The 18,089-nt window shown below is 39.4% G+C and overlaps 1 protein-coding gene across 4 annotated transcripts; it reads left to right on the forward strand.

Moving 5' to 3' along the window:
- Positions 1 to 11,083: 11,083 nt before the first annotated feature.
- On the forward strand, positions 11,084 to 17,919 carry LOC120684366 (ER membrane protein complex subunit 10-like). Of its 4 annotated transcripts, none has more exons than XR_005679256.1 (9): positions 11,084 to 11,498; positions 14,193 to 14,255; positions 14,350 to 14,445; positions 14,738 to 14,785; positions 15,274 to 15,345; positions 16,364 to 16,422; positions 16,483 to 16,594; positions 16,711 to 16,801; positions 16,905 to 17,262. XR_005679256.1 is itself a non-coding variant. In XM_039966230.1 (9 exons), the coding sequence occupies exons 1-8, from the start codon at positions 11,163 to 11,165 to the stop codon at positions 17,040 to 17,042; spliced, it is 903 nt and encodes a 300-aa protein (XP_039822164.1). In that variant the 5' UTR covers positions 11,096 to 11,162; the 3' UTR covers positions 17,043 to 17,078; positions 17,540 to 17,919. The 4 variants fall into 4 exon arrangements, 2 of the variants coding, with proteins under 2 accessions (XP_039822165.1, XP_039822164.1); XR_005679257.1 differs by having other exon boundaries at positions 11,085 to 11,498; positions 16,510 to 16,594; XM_039966230.1 differs by lacking the exon at positions 16,483 to 16,594 and adding an exon at positions 17,540 to 17,919 and having other exon boundaries at positions 11,096 to 11,498; positions 16,905 to 17,078.
- The last annotated feature ends 170 nt before the right edge of the window (positions 17,920 to 18,089 follow it).

The following is an 18,089-nucleotide window of genomic DNA, read 5'->3' on the forward strand; positions in this document are numbered from 1 at the left end:
TCCATCCTGTATTTCTATATCCATGTTTTAGGTGTCTAGTACTTTTCATTTCAATGGGGAATTATCTGTCCATGTAACATGTGTATGTTATGTCACTTGATATGTACGGATCCATCTAACATCTCATTTTGCACCCTAAAATTTTAGTTCAAACAATGGAGATGACCCATCATTACATTGTACATGATACAAACTAAATAAATTCCAAATTTCATAAGCATACAATGTTCGAAACTAGAAATAAAGTCTCATACACATACAACAACCACATGAATAGGTAAAGCTCATAAATAGTCCAGCAATAAAAAAAGTCCGTCACACACATAGTCCAATCGTACAGAGTCCATACAACTACAAATAAAACAACCTAATGAGAGTCGCCTTCAATCAAAAGCTCTCCCTATTCATCATCATCACCATCATCTTCGACTACAGCTTTCCCCTTTCTTGTCTCAATTTGGGACACTATGACCTCTACTTCCGCTGCATTCATTGCCCACCACTCGTCATCATCTCCATCATCAGGAACGTAGTCATGGTTAGAAGCACTCTTCCCTTTGTTCTGCATTGCACTATTCCCTTGGTTATCGACTATATGTGTGTTGATGGGCAAGTCTTGGACCACTGCCTTCATTGCCTCAATCTGAGAAGCCCTCACACATACTTTCGCTCCGGCCAAGTCAGCCACAAGTGCTTTCATTGCCTCAAATTGTGCCTCTTTTGCAATTTTGGCTTCCTTTGCTTTCAACCTTACCGCATCAACGTCAACACCCCTTCTTAGGGCCTCTTTTCACTGAAAGTGGTGTTCCCATGTTGCATTAGGGAAAACCTTCGTAAAATCACAAGCACGACGTACCGTTGCACTTATCTTTTCTTCGGAGTACATGCTTCTGTTCTTCCTCCAAAAAGTGATGAGTTCCTCTCGACACTCAAGACCAAGCTTGCCCGAATTTCCATGTTTGGCAACTAAATCAACGACAACTGGACCAAAAAGTATCCTTTTGTCAGGAAGAGGAACTTTGTACTCACGCCTTATCTTGTCCTTTTTTTCAAGGGTCCTTCTCGTCCTATACTATTCGGCATAACGACCCAACTTAATCCTAAGATCCTCCCTTCCAGGAAAGGTCTCCCAGTCACATGTTCTTCCCTCCTACACAACATGAAATGTATTGGCCAACTGGATGACAAACAAAAAATTTAAACAAGCATATAAGGGAAAAAAGTCATTTACCCAAAAGAGACCGAAAGAGTTGCCACAATACCAACCGTAGCTCAACTCCGTTGGAACAACACCCCCTTCGAACCAAAATGCCATATTTGCAACGAGGTCTTGGAGCCCGCTCACATGGCCATTTCTCCTTACCACTCTCAAATTCTTTAATTTGCTCTTCAGTGTAGTACCAGTGAGTCTTGGGGCCATAGATGTACTCCTGGAAGTCACATAAAGGCCATCCATCCTGCATTAAAAAAGGAATATGCAATACAAAGATACTCGATTAAATATTAGGTCATGCTAAACCAATTCAAAACCATTGCTAACGAATCTTACATGAGTAGTTAGCCTGCAACGGAAGAATGGAGTGAATTTTTTAGGGAGCTCAAGGTTGGGATGCTGCAGCTTGGAAGGATGTCCACAGTAGCAAAGGGGAGGGTTCTCCACGCGGATGCACGCTGCCGCTTGCTTTTCTTCATTGGTCATTTTAGGAGGATTAGGTGGAGGAGGCACCCACCTCTTGAACTCATTGAGTGGCTTTGTCTCATCCTTATAATGTGGGAAAAGCCGGATCCTAGGGTCAAACTTGTCTGGTCCATCAATCCATTGAAAGGACATACACGGCTTTGTCCAGTAATATGTATCTCTTCTGGCACTCACAGTGTGCATTTCCCACTTAACAGAACACATGTAGTATGCTCTAGCAGCTGTAGTCGGCCACCTAGATTGCTTCACCTCTGCCGGAATATCACATTCACATTTTGGGACAGGTAGTGCTGGAGGAACTGGGGCATCCTCGCATCTTACTGTAGGATAAACAATCTCAACCTTACGTTTGCGTTCCTCCATCAACCTGTAGGCGGTGTCATTATTGGACTACCAAAAAATCAAATTTCACTACTCATATATGTATCATCTAAACCTCTAATCAGGAATACACTGTCAACTACAAGACCATTTCTCGAATCAATACTCGGTCTACCAAATCCTTCAACAATGGACAACTATCGAAAATTGCAACATCCTCCATGGTGCCTATTAATTACTCCATGGTCAAACTCTAAATTTTTCTTTAACATACGACCGTGAAAGAAACAAATTAATTACTCCACCTTCAAAGAAAGCAACTACACAAAAACAATTCATGGTGCCTATTATCCATGAATTTGTTTCATAATATCCTTCCACCTACTCAACACTACAATTCCATATTAATCGATGCATGCACGTACTATCTCACGTCCAAATCACGAGCAGAGTACCATCTATGTGTCATCAAAATCTTTAATCATGAGTACACTACCAACTATATGACCATTTCTCAAATCAAAACCCAAACCCTAATAACCAAGAACTACCCATAACTCATATTCTACATGGTAAAATGAAGAGAAAATAGAGGCAATACCTTCGGGGAACCTTGGGGAATGTTTCCTCCCACTTTTCCACACCTCACGACGGATTTTGAGGGGATCTGGGGGGGGGTCGGCGGCCGGCGACGCCTGTTGGAGCTCGGGGGAGCAGAGGGGGGAAGGAAAGGAGGGTGGGGGAGAAGGGCTGGCGCGGGCTAGGACATTGGCCTTGTCGCGCCAGGCCGCATGGCGCGACAGCCTTGTCGCGCCAGTGCATGCGGCGCGACAGGCCTGGCCACGTCGGCGCCCTACTGGGTTAGGTGGTGCAAATAAACCCTGATACGGGTTAAACTTAAAATATTATTAAGAAAAGTTAAAAATAAAAAAAATCGTTTGCTGGCATAGGAGAAATTGATTGCATTGGATTCTGTACATGAACTTTCAATCTGCAAAGCATTGAAGAATAGTTTCAGTACAATTTGTTCTTTACTTGAACAGGAAAAGGATCAATTGGATGACAAATTGTAGCGTGGTAAATGCTGAAGGTTCTGCGTGGTGCTCTGGCACAATGGCTCCCTGACTTTTGGAACATGATGAACTATGCATTGGAGAGGTTAGGTCTATAAGTGGGAAAAAAATCAGGTGCACCCGAGGTGCACCCTGTAAGTGATGTCTTGATGATATGACAATATAGAAACTACTCATAGAAACCATAGGTTTGGGACTACCCTCAAAGAGCCACACCCCTCCCAAGAATGGATTGAGATTCAGTGACTTACTGAAGGCAAGTCGCCGAGCACTGTAGTGGTGACTTACCACCCCTCATTGAGAGTAGTCTATTGCATGATCAATGGCTAGATCTGGATGAACAGATTTTGTGCTACAATACAAAACAGTATCCTTACTACAATATCCTCTACAGCATTTGCTACAGTGATTGTTTTTGTCCTTTAGTGCAAGCCACGTTGTGACTTGCAAGAGCCAAGTCACTGAATCCCGGTCCCCCTAGAACATGCACCTCGGTCCTCGGGGGGCCATCCCTTGAATCCCGTCTGGCTGCAGTGACTCTGACTCTAGCCTCGTTTCTCAACTCCTTGGTGCGTGACAAGAAAACCATGCGTCGCAATTAGCATAGCATTAGCACAAAATTTAAGTTCTATCCTTCAATTAGCACCATAGTCTAACTTTCAATCTTTAATAAAAGCTAGCATCAACGGCAGTTGAAACATAAGAATACGGTCTTTTAGGCAGTTTTGAAGGTGGTTTTTATTTTCGAAAAATTAAAATAAGTTAGTTTAATATAAAAATTCCAAAAATAATTTCTTTAAATTAGAAAAATATGAAACTGGGACTAAGTTTCTTTTCCTAAAAATGCATCGTATCTATTGGTGCTCTATTTGAAGTTGTTACATCTTATTTGTTCCAATTCCAAGCAAAGCAAATATAAAACTAAGAACATGAATAAATTATAACTCTAAACAAGGCACTATGATATATACAAATACTAGGAACATGAAAAAATTGGATACGAACAACTAACAAGTAGAGTGCCAATAGATAGATTAGAATTTTAGAAAAATGTTGGCACATGTTTTATTTTTTATTTAAAATTAATTACTTATAATTTTTTTAGATTAAACTAGAATGTCACACTAAGAACATGAACAAACTTTTACTCTAAATGAAGCAATAACATATATTACATTTCAAAAAAAATACATGTATCATATTCATATAGTTATAAAATGGAAAACAACCTCTGGAATCAACCAAAGGTCCAAATTTGTCTGGATTCAACAGTCAAATGTCACCAGGTGCTCAGTTTCCTAATTAAGGTTGGAAATCAAACTTCTATGATAGTTGGGTGGTGTCAATAGAACTTTATCCAAAAAAATTGGTTTGTAATTGTAATGTACTTAGTTTTTTTTGAGAATTACACAGAACAACGTAGACGCCCACAACACGCACGCACACTCTTGTTTTCTTTCCGATCAGCATTCTTGGGCCAAATAATAGTTATTTCTCATTTTTGTGGTTGATTAGGCCCATTTACATGCAAGAATTGGCCAGGTTTCTAATTTGATTTGGACCGGGTTCATGTCTTGGTAACATTATTTGTTTTTCTTTCTTTTTAATATTTTAAAATTTCACAGAACCAAATGTAGTTTCTCATTTTCAATTTCCATATGTTGAGACAAATTTATTGGAAAAACATGCTCAATTTTTAGGTTGGGAAATTAAATTTTGTGTAAAAAAGTCACTTAATTCTTTTTTTATATAAAATGCTTAGTGTCACTCATGACATAATTCATTTTTTACTAACCGAGTCAATCTGTTGGGTTAACTAAGAAAAGGCTACACCAGCTCCACAACCAATTTCTTAAATGTGAATAGACTTATTTTTACTAAGAGACATTAATTTTGGCATTTAGCAGGATTCCATGTAACTGAATAGAACATAGCCACTGATGTCACATCCAAATCTAATCTCAAAATAAATGCTATCACATCCTCCAAATAAGTGATATCACATCCCCCAACCCCTTTTTCCCTCTGCTCTCCTATACTTCTGCATGGTATGCAAGCATGTAGCAGGGGTGCCAAGCCTCCGCCAGTCCCACATTGGATCCACCGCTGCCTACATATGCGGAGAAGCACAAATGTAGGGAGAGAAAGATCATGAGCCTTGAAAACTAGTGCTAACTTTCTCATCATCAGGTAATAATTGATTGTGCCCACTTAAAATAATTTTTCTTGATCCACCTCATATACTACTACACAATACGACGATTATATATAATAATGAAAACATTCAATTTACTCCCTTCAAGTATAAGCATTTTATAATTTTTTCAGGGAGGCTATCACCGATAATGTTGTGTGCAAAATAAAAGTTTTATTAGAGAAGATACATAAGTTCACTAACAAATGAATGATCAACATTAGAATATCTTGATATGATCTTTCACAAGGAGAATGAAAAAACAATATTTGATTTTATAAGTGTAATATTTTTTTCCGTTGAGCATGCCACTTTATTCGTTTTCTTTTTAACGGCATGCCTCTTCATTTTCTAAAGCAATTTTTGTCTCATGTTAATTGAGGGAACAAGAAAAATAGAAAACAATATCAAACACGGTGGCAATCAGAGCCTTTGCCACCCCTCCTCGCTTGAGTTCTCCACCTGCACCCTACACACCACAACTCATGATTCTCTAATCACTACCGGAATCTAGAGTTGCCTTGATGGCTGAAACCACCAAGGAATGTAGTGGGAATGGTCCTTGCCAGCCAACTGCCAAGAAAAATAATAAAGAGCTAAGGAAACTCAATTTTCTTAGCAGTTGACTGCCAAGAATTAGTTTCTTGATGGTTTGACTGCCAAGGAAAATAATATGCCAAAGAAATATTTCATCCTCCAAGTTAATAGCTTTTCTTGGCAGTTGGCAACCGCCAAGGGATGGTGTTACCTTGGCAGCCCTCAGTCACCAAGATATATAATAGAAGGCAGGTATTTATAAAGTATAATTTACAAAGGCCCAAGGCCTAAAGGAGGAAAGCCAAACATGTTAATTTAACACCAAATTTTGCTTTACTCTAAGAATAACCAACTTCATTTCTTTCTCAAAGGTCAACCTCCTTGCCACAAAGGTCAACAAAGATATGTTTTTATGATTCCAAATTGCCCAACACACCACGTATACTATCAACACTTTTGTGAATTTGGACACCTAGAAGTCTGTCTAGCTTGGATAAACCTGTCAAGAGGCTGAACAGAATTACCCTAGTGGATATCTAGATAGATCCAACAAACTTGACTAAAGAGGCAGTCAAAGAAGGGATGTTGTCTAGTCCCCTCATGTTCCACACAAATGAAAAGATTATGTCTCAAGGAATATATGCTAGTGCCTCAAGAGACTTCTGGTATTAAGTCTATTTCTAAGGAAAGTTAGAGAAAGAATTTGATCTTGTTTTGAACTTGAGATTTCTAAGGCCATTTGAGAATTGGTGAAGCTAGAATTGAACCCTGCAACTGATTGTAGGCCCTTTTGCTAGTGAAGATAGAATTTTCCCAAATATAAAACCATTGATCATGATCAGTCTCCACCCTTTGGACATCCATGACTAAATTCTGAAGTTCGGTCGGCTGCATGGCATCCTATGTAGAGAAAGGCAACCAGAAGTTTCTAGTGGAAGAGTTGCTTAAGAACTTTACAGCAAAGATGTTCCTAGATTTTGAAAAGATTCATTTGAGTAAAACTCCATTGTAGAACACCACAATTCCAAAGATCAGTCGAAAAGCATTTAATGTCTCCTTTGTTCATAGAGCAGAAGTTGAACATCACAAAATTATCCACCAATGACATAATATCTCTCCAGTGTCCGCTAAAAAGATTCAATAGATTTTTTGGCATGTGGTAACCTCCCATTGGCGTAGAAATATTTTCAAGTTAAATGAACCCACAACAGATCAGCCTTGTTATAGAATCTGTGCAAGAATTTAAGCAGTAGAGCTATATTTTGGGTTTGGGGATTAATAATGCCAAGACCACCTTTCTCTTTACATTGACATGCATGTTTTCCAGGCCACAAAGCATCCACCTTTCTTTAATAGATCCATCCATTCTAGAGGCATTGCTTTTTGTATTTATCCTTTTTGCATTTATCAATTTGTTTTAGAATCTTCCGGTAGTTTCATGTCACAAAGATAGAAGGTACATGGAGAAATAAATGGAGTTGACTAGCACTAATCTGCCAGCATAGGAGAGAAACATTATTATCCCCATTAGATGTTTTTCCATTCTTGTAACAATGGGCATAAACTCTTCCATGGCAGGCCTAGTACTAGTAATTCGCAAAGGTAACCCCAAATATGTGAAACATGTTGTCCCAATTTGACATTCTGAAATAGTTGTTAGGTGAATTATTTTCTCATCAGACACATTGATAGGCACCGGAAAGGATTTATTGAAGTTTACTTTCAAACCAGTTGAGTAAGGAAAGACTTGTAGAATTTCCTTTAACCATGAAACCTACGGAGTATCTACTGGCAGAATAATAAGGGTGTCATCTGCATGTTGTACAATAGAAAAATGTCCACCAAAGTTCTGACCAAGGGGATGGTTGATTAAGGTTTTGTTGCCTGCATCATTAATAACTAATTGGAGGAGATCATCTTCTAGCACAAACAGTAAGGATCCCCTTGTTTTACTCCCCCCTTGCACTTTGAAGGGTTTACCTGTCACACCATTCAGAAGCACTAAAGAAGCACTTGAGTTAATAGTGTCCTTTAAGGCCATTTGAGAATTGGTGAAGCTAGAATTGAACCCTGCAACTGATTGTAGGCCCTTTTGCTAGTGAAGATAGAATTTTCCCAAATATAAAACCATTGATCATGATCAGTCTCCACCCTTTGGACATCCATGACTAAATTCTGAAGTTCGGTCGGCTGCATGGCATCCTATGTAGAGAAAGGCAACCAGAAGTTTCTAGTGGAAGAGTTGCTTAAGAACTTTACAGCAAAGATGTTCCTAGATTTTGAAAAGATTCATTTGAGTAAAACTCCATTGTAGAACACCACAATTCCAAAGATCAGTCGAAAAGCATTTAATGTCTCCTTTGTTCATAGAGCAGAAGTTGAACATCACAAAATTATCCACCAATGACATAATATCTCTCCAGTGTCCGCTAAAAAGATTCAATAGATTTTTTGGCATGTGGTAACCTCCCATTGGCGTAGAAATATTTTCAAGTTAAATGAACCCACAACAGATCAGCCTTGTTATAGAATCTGTGCAAGAATTTAAGCAGTAGAGCTATATTTTGGGTTTGGGGATTAATAATGCCAAGACCACCTTTCTCTTTACATTGACATGCATGTTTTCCAGGCCACAAAGCATCCACCTTTCTTTAATAGATCCATCCATTCTAGAGGCATTGCTTTTTGTATTTATCCTTTTTGCATTTATCAATTTGTTTTAGAATCTTCCGGTAGTTTCATGTCACAAAGATAGAAGGTACATGGAGAAATAAATGGAGTTGACTAGCACTAATCTGCCAGCATAGGAGAGAAACATTATTATCCCCATTAGATGTTTTTCCATTCTTGTAACAATGGGCATAAACTCTTCCATGGCAGGCCTAGTACTAGTAATTCGCAAAGGTAACCCCAAATATGTGAAACATGTTGTCCCAATTTGACATTCTGAAATAGTTGTTAGGTGAATTATTTTCTCATCAGACACATTGATAGGCACCGGAAAGGATTTATTGAAGTTTACTTTCAAACCAGTTGAGTAAGGAAAGACTTGTAGAATTTCCTTTAACCATGAAACCTACGGAGTATCTACTGGCAGAATAATAAGGGTGTCATCTGCATGTTGTACAATAGAAAAATGTCCACCAAAGTTCTGACCAAGGGGATGGTTGATTAAGGTTTTGTTGCCTGCATCATTAATAACTAATTGGAGGAGATCATCTTCTAGCACAAACAGTAAGGATCCCCTTGTTTTACTCCCCCCTTGCACTTTGAAGGGTTTACCTGTCACACCATTCAGAAGCACTAAAGAAGCACTTGAGTTAATAGTGTCCTTTATCCATTGTACCCATTTATCAAAAACCCCTTGTGCTTGAGGACCTCCAGAATCACTTGATGTTCAATTTTGTCAAAAGCCTTCTCAAAGTACAATTGATACTAGCTGAATCTAGCTTTTCAATAGCAAAATCATTTCATAACCTAATAATGGCATCCTTAAGGCTAGAATTTCCCGTAGAAAAGTCCATAACCATCTAGCCCATGAGCATGGCTTGATTAGCGGATGTCCTTGAGAACTGCTTCTATCTCTTGTGAGGTGAAGGCTCATCCAGTCCTGGTAAGTCCACTTGGTGAGAAATCAACTGAGATCATAAAGAATATCAGAAAATTCAGATATGCCTAGCATATCTCTGAAGGAAGAGCAAAGGGCTCCAGCTATCCCGTCATGTCCAGTGAGGCGCCATCTGTCAGTAGTCTTTAGGGAAGGTATGTGATTTCTCTTGTAAGAATATGTAGCCATGGCTTGGAAGAACTGAGTGCTTTGCTTTCATCACCAAAACTAACCCATCTTGCAGTGTTTCTTTATTTTGAGTAAACTCTATTTGCCTCTAGAAGAGAAATAAGATGTTTTTTTGCCATGAAAACATATATCACCATCAAATCAACCAATAAATTTTAAAATGTGGACATACAATTAACCTTGCATTAATCCTTGTTGATGATGTTGCCCTGCTCTTACTCCACTTTCCAGCTTGTGCCAGCACACTACCTTTCATCACACATCACTTTTTCTTGTGATCCTCTACTCCCCGCCCCTAATCAATCTAATCTCTTGTGTTCTTGTGATTTACTTCACAACAAAGACATGAGATTTAATGAGAGCCTCATGAGCTTAGGCATGAGCAACCAGATCCTTCAAGACATCCCTAAAAATCCATTTTTCAAACTGGTAGAGGTGATGGCAATTTTTACCTTGCACGTTAGTTTGATAGGAGTTTCATAGTGTAATCTCAGGTAGAATTACTCACACTATTCGATGCGGAGCTCACAACTGTCGAAGCCTGCTTCAAAACTACAGGGCGTGCATTAGCACTATGGCTTTTCACCGAGAAGTTTTTGCTCATATTCACACGAGTGGACACAAAAAAGTGTCCACATAGAAAAGGAACTAAGGGCTCATTCGGTTTGAACCAGATTCAATCCGACCGGAAATAATAAATATAATAGAAGACTAGTGATAGATATAACATAAGAGTAGGATTTATTTCGGGTCAAAAACTAATTGTACATATGATAGGTACAACATGAGATCTGGATTCAGTCCATGAGTAAGAGGTGTGAAATCAACCCTGGTCTCTTATTGTACCTATCATGTGTACAATTAGTTTTTGACCCGGAATAAATCCTAGTCTCTTGTTGTATCTATCACTAGTCTTCTATTATATTTATTATTTCCAGCCGGACTGAATCTGGTTCAAACCGAATGAGCCCTAAGTAATTTATATAACCCTCCTTTAGAGTTGAGATATGGACAAACTGAGAGCTCATTCAAAAAGTCTAAAGTTTGAAATGCTAGTTGAATGCGCTGAAAGTTTAAACTCACTGGTCAAAAAGGTTGGGGATTTTCACCTACTGTAGAACATTGTGAAAATTGGACTCAGGCCATTGGAACAAGGTCTCAAGCGAATTAGCCCGTTCGGCCCAACCTAGTATCCAGCCAGCCGTTGGTCCAAGCCCTGCCCGGCCCTAGACCGCCGATGTCCATGCGGGAAAGCGAATTAGCCCGTTCGGCCCAACCTAGTATCCAGCCAGCCGTTGGTCCAAGCCCTGCCCGGCCCTAGACCGCCGATGTCCATGCGGGAAAGGGATCCGCTGCAGTTCGGCAGCCTGCAGTTGGGCCACTGACAGGTGGGCCTGCGTGTGTGGGTCAGGGACACCACTGCAGGTCACTCAACTGCAGCGGATCTCGTTCCGTCCATGCGTGTCCGTGAAAATCTCCCCGATCTCTCGCCCAAGTCCACTCCAAGCCTCGCCGTCCGCCTCCGCCCTCTCCTCGCCCGCCATGGCGCCGCCGCTCCGCGCTCTCCTCGCCCTCGCGGCCCTCCTCCTGCTCTCCCTCTCCCTCACCGTCGCCGCCTTCCAGTCCGACGAGCTCCTCCTCAACGACGACGAGGAGTTCGAGGGCGTCGGCGCCCGCCCCGCCTCCCCCTCCCCTTCCCCGCCGGCGGCCCCGGCGGTCTCCTCCTCCCGCCGCCGATCCGCGGACGCGGCGTCGGCGGGGGCCGGAGAGTCCAACGCCGTGCAGTTCGCCCTCGAGCACGACCTCGGCGCCGGCAAGGGGTTCGTCCCCGCCGGAACCTTCTCTGCTCGCCTCAAGACCTCCGCTCATGGCACGCAGGTAAGACAGCTTTGCTTCGCTTGTTTCGCTGATCTGCTTGGCCTGCCTACCCTCTGATCCGTAATCAATGGATGACCAGTTTCTTATCTGGTTCTGGATCGTGATTTAGCGTTGGATTTGTAGATGTGATCCAGTTAGCTTCGTCAAGCTGTTTATTTTGGAGAGGTGGCGAATCATTTGCTTCGAATTTGTATGGAAGGTGTAAATTGGGGAGTGGATCTCATGATAGTGGACGTTTCCTGCTAAATTATCATTAGACCTCGCTTCCTAGCACCACATTTGGTTTTGTTTGATCTACCCCATATGGGTACCATAAGATAAGTTATTTGCCGTTAGTGTGTTAGCGCACTATTTGTTTCGTACTTCTTTGCTCACTCATGGCCATGTGCTCAAATTATATGAATTTGGTTCTCCTTCCTGCAAGCAGTGAGTATTCTTCTATGATTCTTCATTTGCATGGTAGCATGCTGCTTATGTAGCCATTCTGGCTGCTTTCCCTGGCATTTACAAATATCTTCAATTGTTCTGCATTTGAATGGTAGCATGCTGCTTATGTGGCCATTCAGGCTGCTTTCTATAGCAATTACAAATATAAATGCCCATTGTCTGCTGATCAAACAACACATCAATGAAAATCATGAAAGCAACCAATATCAGTTTTTCATTTAAATTAGAAAAAAAGGAAGAACATGGAAATTAAACTGCGCTAACATCTTATGTCTAGCTAGCTCCTAATTTGCAAATCACAATTAGAACCTGTGAAGCTCAGTCACAATCATGACATGCAAAAATTCTGCTTCATACTGCTCGGAGCATGGGGCTGAGGTTGTTACCTTGGAAGTTACTGGCTACTGTCTCATCTAGGCAAATGACATTTCCTTACCAATTAACATGTAAATAAAAATAAATTACTTAAATCAATCTGACATTTATAAAAGATGATACAGACTGTAACCCTTTTGCAATATCTTTGTTTATCTTACTAAACTTTTTGGATGCTAGATTGAGAATAGTAATGAAGCCTGTATTTTATCCTGTAACTCATCATATGATGACCCAACCCTGATATGAATAGCACATGAATACCAACTTGACATATGGTTACATACTTACAGGTGGCAGCAATTATTAAGTACAACAGCAGCTCACATCTACATAGATAATTAGTTTTATGTGCCAGAAATCAATTGATAAGAACAGAACTAGCACAACGATACCTTGTATTTCACCATGGCTATAGCACAACACAACATTTTGCATTTACGAAAATCTCTTATATGCTATGCTGCTCTCCATGTTTGTTCTGCTAAGTACATGATATCTGATGTGAAATATCTTCAATCCTTCTTTTTTCATTTCATTGCAATAATGCATAATTGTGTGCCTTTACTTTGTAGTAGGATAATGTTGGCTTTTCACCAGGATCTAACACACACGAACACGAGAAACAGAAGAACACATTGATTTCTGAGGCTGCGACAGCTCAGCCTTTTCTTTTTCGCTATTTCTCACATTGCAAAATCCTATTACATGCTCTTGCTTATATAGTCCTGAGTACATGACTGGCTAGACCTACAAGCTACTGATTCGTATTCGGACTCTGTGCTTTTGGACATGTACTTACCAAAATAAGCATACAGCCAAGACTCAAACTCAAATATGATTGGCTGCCACTTTCCGCAAGCTCATAGACCTCCTATACGCTCTCGTATATGGCACCTGCCCAACCAAAAACTAGTTATGTTTCCTACCTTACTTCCTATGTGCATGCATGCAAATATGAAATACTAGTATGCTTTCTTTATATGCTTATACTTACTAAAGCAAGATTAAATCCCACAGATAGTTGATGTGATTGCAGTCTAAATTAGATTTCTTAAAAATCTCCTGTGAATAATTCCACCTCTTTTAGCTATGTACAATGCTTAATATTATACCCTTATGTTTCATTACACTGGACTGTGGTGTCTATATGCCAATTTTCAAATGGCCTGAAATTGCAGAAGCTTATCTTTTGAGCTATAGCTTATTTCAACTGAACTGTGTCTTGCAGAAGTAAAAATGTTGTCGCCTGATATATCCCTGCTAACTGTGTGTTTACAATATGATGTCACCAACTGTATAGAGAAGATGAAGAGATTGGCTTTCTATCCAAATATGATGTCACCTATGACTGCTTGAGCGATTTGGAGCAAATTGTGTGCTAGCTCCTTGTGAATTACAACAATCTTTTATATAGTTGGATACTGCTTAGTTGTTTGACGTCATTTCATGCCTTAGTTTTCCAAAGACATTTATAGGCTTGGAGTTCCTATATCTGTACATTATTTTGCTGTTGGTTGTTTCTGGTGTGCATTCTCCACCAGACACGATATGATTTATTGGGCTGATTAATACTTACTTTCACTTATTAGTGGTTGATACTTCTCTTAATTCATCTTTGATCTTTCATTGAAATAAGGAACTTTTGATTTGTTATTGCTTTTCTCTGTGCTTGTGTTCTAATTTGATTAGTTTTGATGATGACTAATCAACAATTGTTGCATAGCTCTCTATTGTAAATATGACTGCAGGGAGCTAATTATCTTATTTGACAGTAGATCTGTTAGATTTCTAGTGCCCTGCTTCGACTGTAAATGCTGTAAATGTGATGAGCAAAGCTATTTTCCTAACTTGACTCTTCATATGGATCAGACTCTCACAAAGCTTCGCTTTACAAGGAATGAGTTGACTGAGGATGAAAAAGATGCATTCAAAGTAACTTCTTGTCCACCATTCCTTTTCCCCTGCTGTCCTTAACCTGTGATTTTGTCAACTAATTTGGTGCTTCTGCCTTTGTTCGTCATTGAAGAAATTGCTTCAGGAAGATGGCTTTTATACAATTAGGCTTCCATCTAATGTGTTGGACCCTACAAGAAAAGATAATGTTGTTTCCTCAATCAAAGCTGTAAGTTGACTAAATTGCTCATCATAGTGTTTCTCCTTCCTATGATTATAAGAGAACTCCAATGATGAGTTATTCAAACCACTGGTTAGCAACTGATGCTTTTTAAATTATGATCTTTTCTAAAAGTTATATTGTTTTCAGGACAGAAATTACCTAGTACTTTGATTTTTTCAGAACATAATCAGTAAATAAAGCGATTAAAATTAGTTACAAGCAAAATTACTGACTTATTTTTTGATTCTAGATTTTTTTAAAGTTCCTTAACTGTCTTGCCTTTGTCTATGTTTCGTAGAGATGCATTCCACGTGACAGTTTGGATGAGCACATTGTTATCCATATGGTAATTTTCTCCACTTATTTTTTTTTGTATTCATACATAATCGCATAGACTATAGTGTAAATTATATCATGATGATGGGAAGTTTTGGAAAAGCCTTAAAACTATATATTTGTGGAATAACATACATTAATGCACTGAACTAAATTTCTATATTTACTTCTATTTGTGAAATATCCTCATCCAAATTTCTGATATTGATAGAGAATAAAAGGTGCACTCTTCCTCTCATTTGGCGATGAAACCTAGAGTCCTGGACATGTACCGATTACATATCTTGTTGGTTACTTGAAGTTTCTGAACACATTTTTTATCTTTGTCACAAGCTGCTAGTTAGGCTTGATATATTGTTTGCAAGTGGCTACACAGAAACAAATTATATACCCTCATACTGCAACCATTTCGTAGATCCATTAGCTTGTAGAAATTGATTACTGATAGTTCCCTTGGTGTTGTGACTCACATATACTCTTCTGCTGCCTTATTTGCAGGATGGTGTAAATATTTTGGCAGTTAACTATGGTTCTGTTGGCGGATGTCAATACCCACGACCAATGAAATTTGTAAGTTATTATAAGTGTTCAATGTAATTAATGATTGATAGTAGGAGTCTGATAACTTGTAAATTTCTGATATGGAAATTTCAAGAAAAAACGCTGTTGGGTACTTGTTTACATTATAGACTGGCCTTACAGTATAATTCTTGTATCCTCAAGGCAACCAAACAAGTTATGATGTAGTTGTTTTATTTTATTTAACTTGTTATCTGCACCAGTTACGTTTTTTAATACAGGTATTTGCCTTGTTTATGAGTAGGGCTAGTAAAAAGGTCATCTCAAAATTGCTTTGATAAGATTTCCTTCCCCTAAAACTTAAATAAATCAATTTTGAATGGATGTTGACTAAGATTTGGTTTGGCTCTGCATGGCTTGATGGATTATTAACAAAATTGGTTAGATATAAGTTGAGATTAATCAAAATTAGTTAATTTCGGCTGAAGCTCACATAAATACTTAAAAAATTTGACTCCTTTGGATAGGCCTCCCCTGGGTTTAGCCTAAAGATTAAGAGAACTCAACCACACGGTCAAGAAAAGACCCTGAAGTCTGGCCTGTAGCCCTGTACAGGGACCTGATTACCCACTGGTCAGCTCTTATACCTCTATTTGTCATAAGGAGGGGCCTTCTTTTGGGTGCAAGTGCAAAACTATGGATTGAACCCTCCTCGGTCGGCTCACCACTGGGAGCCCCAATGACTATGGATTGAACCCTCCTCGGTCGGCTCACCACTGGGAGCCCCAATGACCGCACTGCAAGTGTGTTTGCTAGCAAATACTTATCGTTGAACATCTTGCTCCCGAAAATACTTGGTAGATGTTCAACTGTACTAGCAAGATTACAACATTCTCGAAACTGTCGAGAGTTGTGTTTAAAGTTTAAACTTTCACCAAATTATGCTATATTACAAATAACATGTGAATGGGTGCCCTCGAGCACTTTTTTTTTTCTCTTGTATGCTCATTGGTGAGTAACAGTTTTCAGGTTTATGGTGACTTATTCGGATGCTTTGACTTTTTTGCAGCCATCAAAATGGACATTCAGCTCTTATACTATTCTGAAGACTGCTGAACAGGCACCAAGGTAAATTACTACTTTATCATGGTTGGAATATGGTCTGGAGGGCTCACTGCCCCTGTTCAGGTGTATCAATGCATGGCTTTGTCCCAGGCGCCAAATGCTTCATCTTGCAACTACTCTGTTGCAAACTCTTGCACTGAGTTCTTCAGTGGGAAAAGGGGAGCTGACTACAAGTGTGTGTCCCTGTGTTGTACATGCCTAACAGATCTATTCCCACTGGAAAGTTATCAAAGCATTTAGAGGGTTAAATGACACCTGGCTTCAATTCCTTTTAAATTTTTGTGCTTGCAGAACCCCATCATTTGTGGATCAGCTATTAGAAGCTGACAATGGACTTAGTGAAGTGATCAAACCACTGGAGAAATCTTTCTGGGCTAAATATGTGAGTTGCTGCTCTAGATATCTGTTCACTTTGACGTTTCCTTCTGTTTCTGCATATCAATATGTTTCTACCTTCCCCTTCAACCTGACTTGTTGTTTTGCAGTGGATGTACATTATTCCTCTTGGTCTCATTGTCATGAATGCCGTTACGGCAGCTGCAAACATACCAGAGGAACAAGCAGCAGGGCAGGGCCAACCTGGAGCACAACGAGCACCAGCTGCTGCTGCAAGGAGAAGATGATTGCTGTCGTTATGCTTTTTTTTTCCCATGTCATAGGTATCATTTGTCTGTTATCTTCAGACAGTTTTCTGTATTTTTTTGATATTGTGTGAATATTATCTTGACAGCTACTCAGCTAGTCTAAGGTACTGCTAATACATGATGATGTCGTCTTTTGTCTGTGTGATTGAAACGCTGGGCAAGTTTCTTTTAATGCATTTCCAAGAGGAATCTAACATAACTGAGTAACATTTGTACTTTTGTAGTTTGCCACTGCAGACCATGTACTATAAGACCTAGAGGCTAGCGCCTTCTCCACACTATCATCTGAAGTTGAATGCTATCATACTGCAATGCATAGCAAAACACACCTTACTATCTGTCAAATTTTTCTGCTGAGAATTCATGCTTCCATTCCATATGAATGCTGATAATTAATCTTTTTTTTGTGGCAATAAATTATTATTTGAACGGATGAACTTGTTTCTAGCTTCTAAGCAGTGCCTTTTGACTTCCAGATTAATGGTGAATGGACAGGAGACCAACATTTGTTTGCATTGACGTTTGCCAAAAGGAAAATTGGAGCTACACCTACACCTACACGAGTCATAGGATATGCTTGGTGAAGGCTCCCGTACTTTTAGCTAGTACCGAGAAGTGCGCCATTAGCATAGGGGCCTTTGATGGTGCGGTTGAACACTCGTATATTGGTGGATACAAACTGCAAATGAAACTTTAACTAGTGCAAGCTGTATGTGCTGATGTCAAGTGGCCTTTATTTGTCCATTTTGAATCCTGTATGTGGTTTTTTACAGATCATCCTTATTTTGTAGTAATGGAAGTCTTTTGGAAAAAGTGTATTTTTCATCCCTCAAGTATTGCAAAAGTGTGACATTCATCCCTCATGTTTCATTTGATGCAAATTAACTCCTTAACTATTTGAATGGGTGCATTTATCATCCCTACCTTAGTTTAACAATGATTTATGTCATATAATAGCAGTTTAGACAATGCAATCATCTTGCTAATTACTGCTTAGCCAAAACTTATGTTAGTCAATCTCTATAA

Source organism: Panicum virgatum, chromosome 8N, assembly GCF_016808335.1.
Source record: "Panicum virgatum strain AP13 chromosome 8N, P.virgatum_v5, whole genome shotgun sequence".
NCBI lineage: Eukaryota > Viridiplantae > Streptophyta > Magnoliopsida > Poales > Poaceae > Panicum > Panicum virgatum.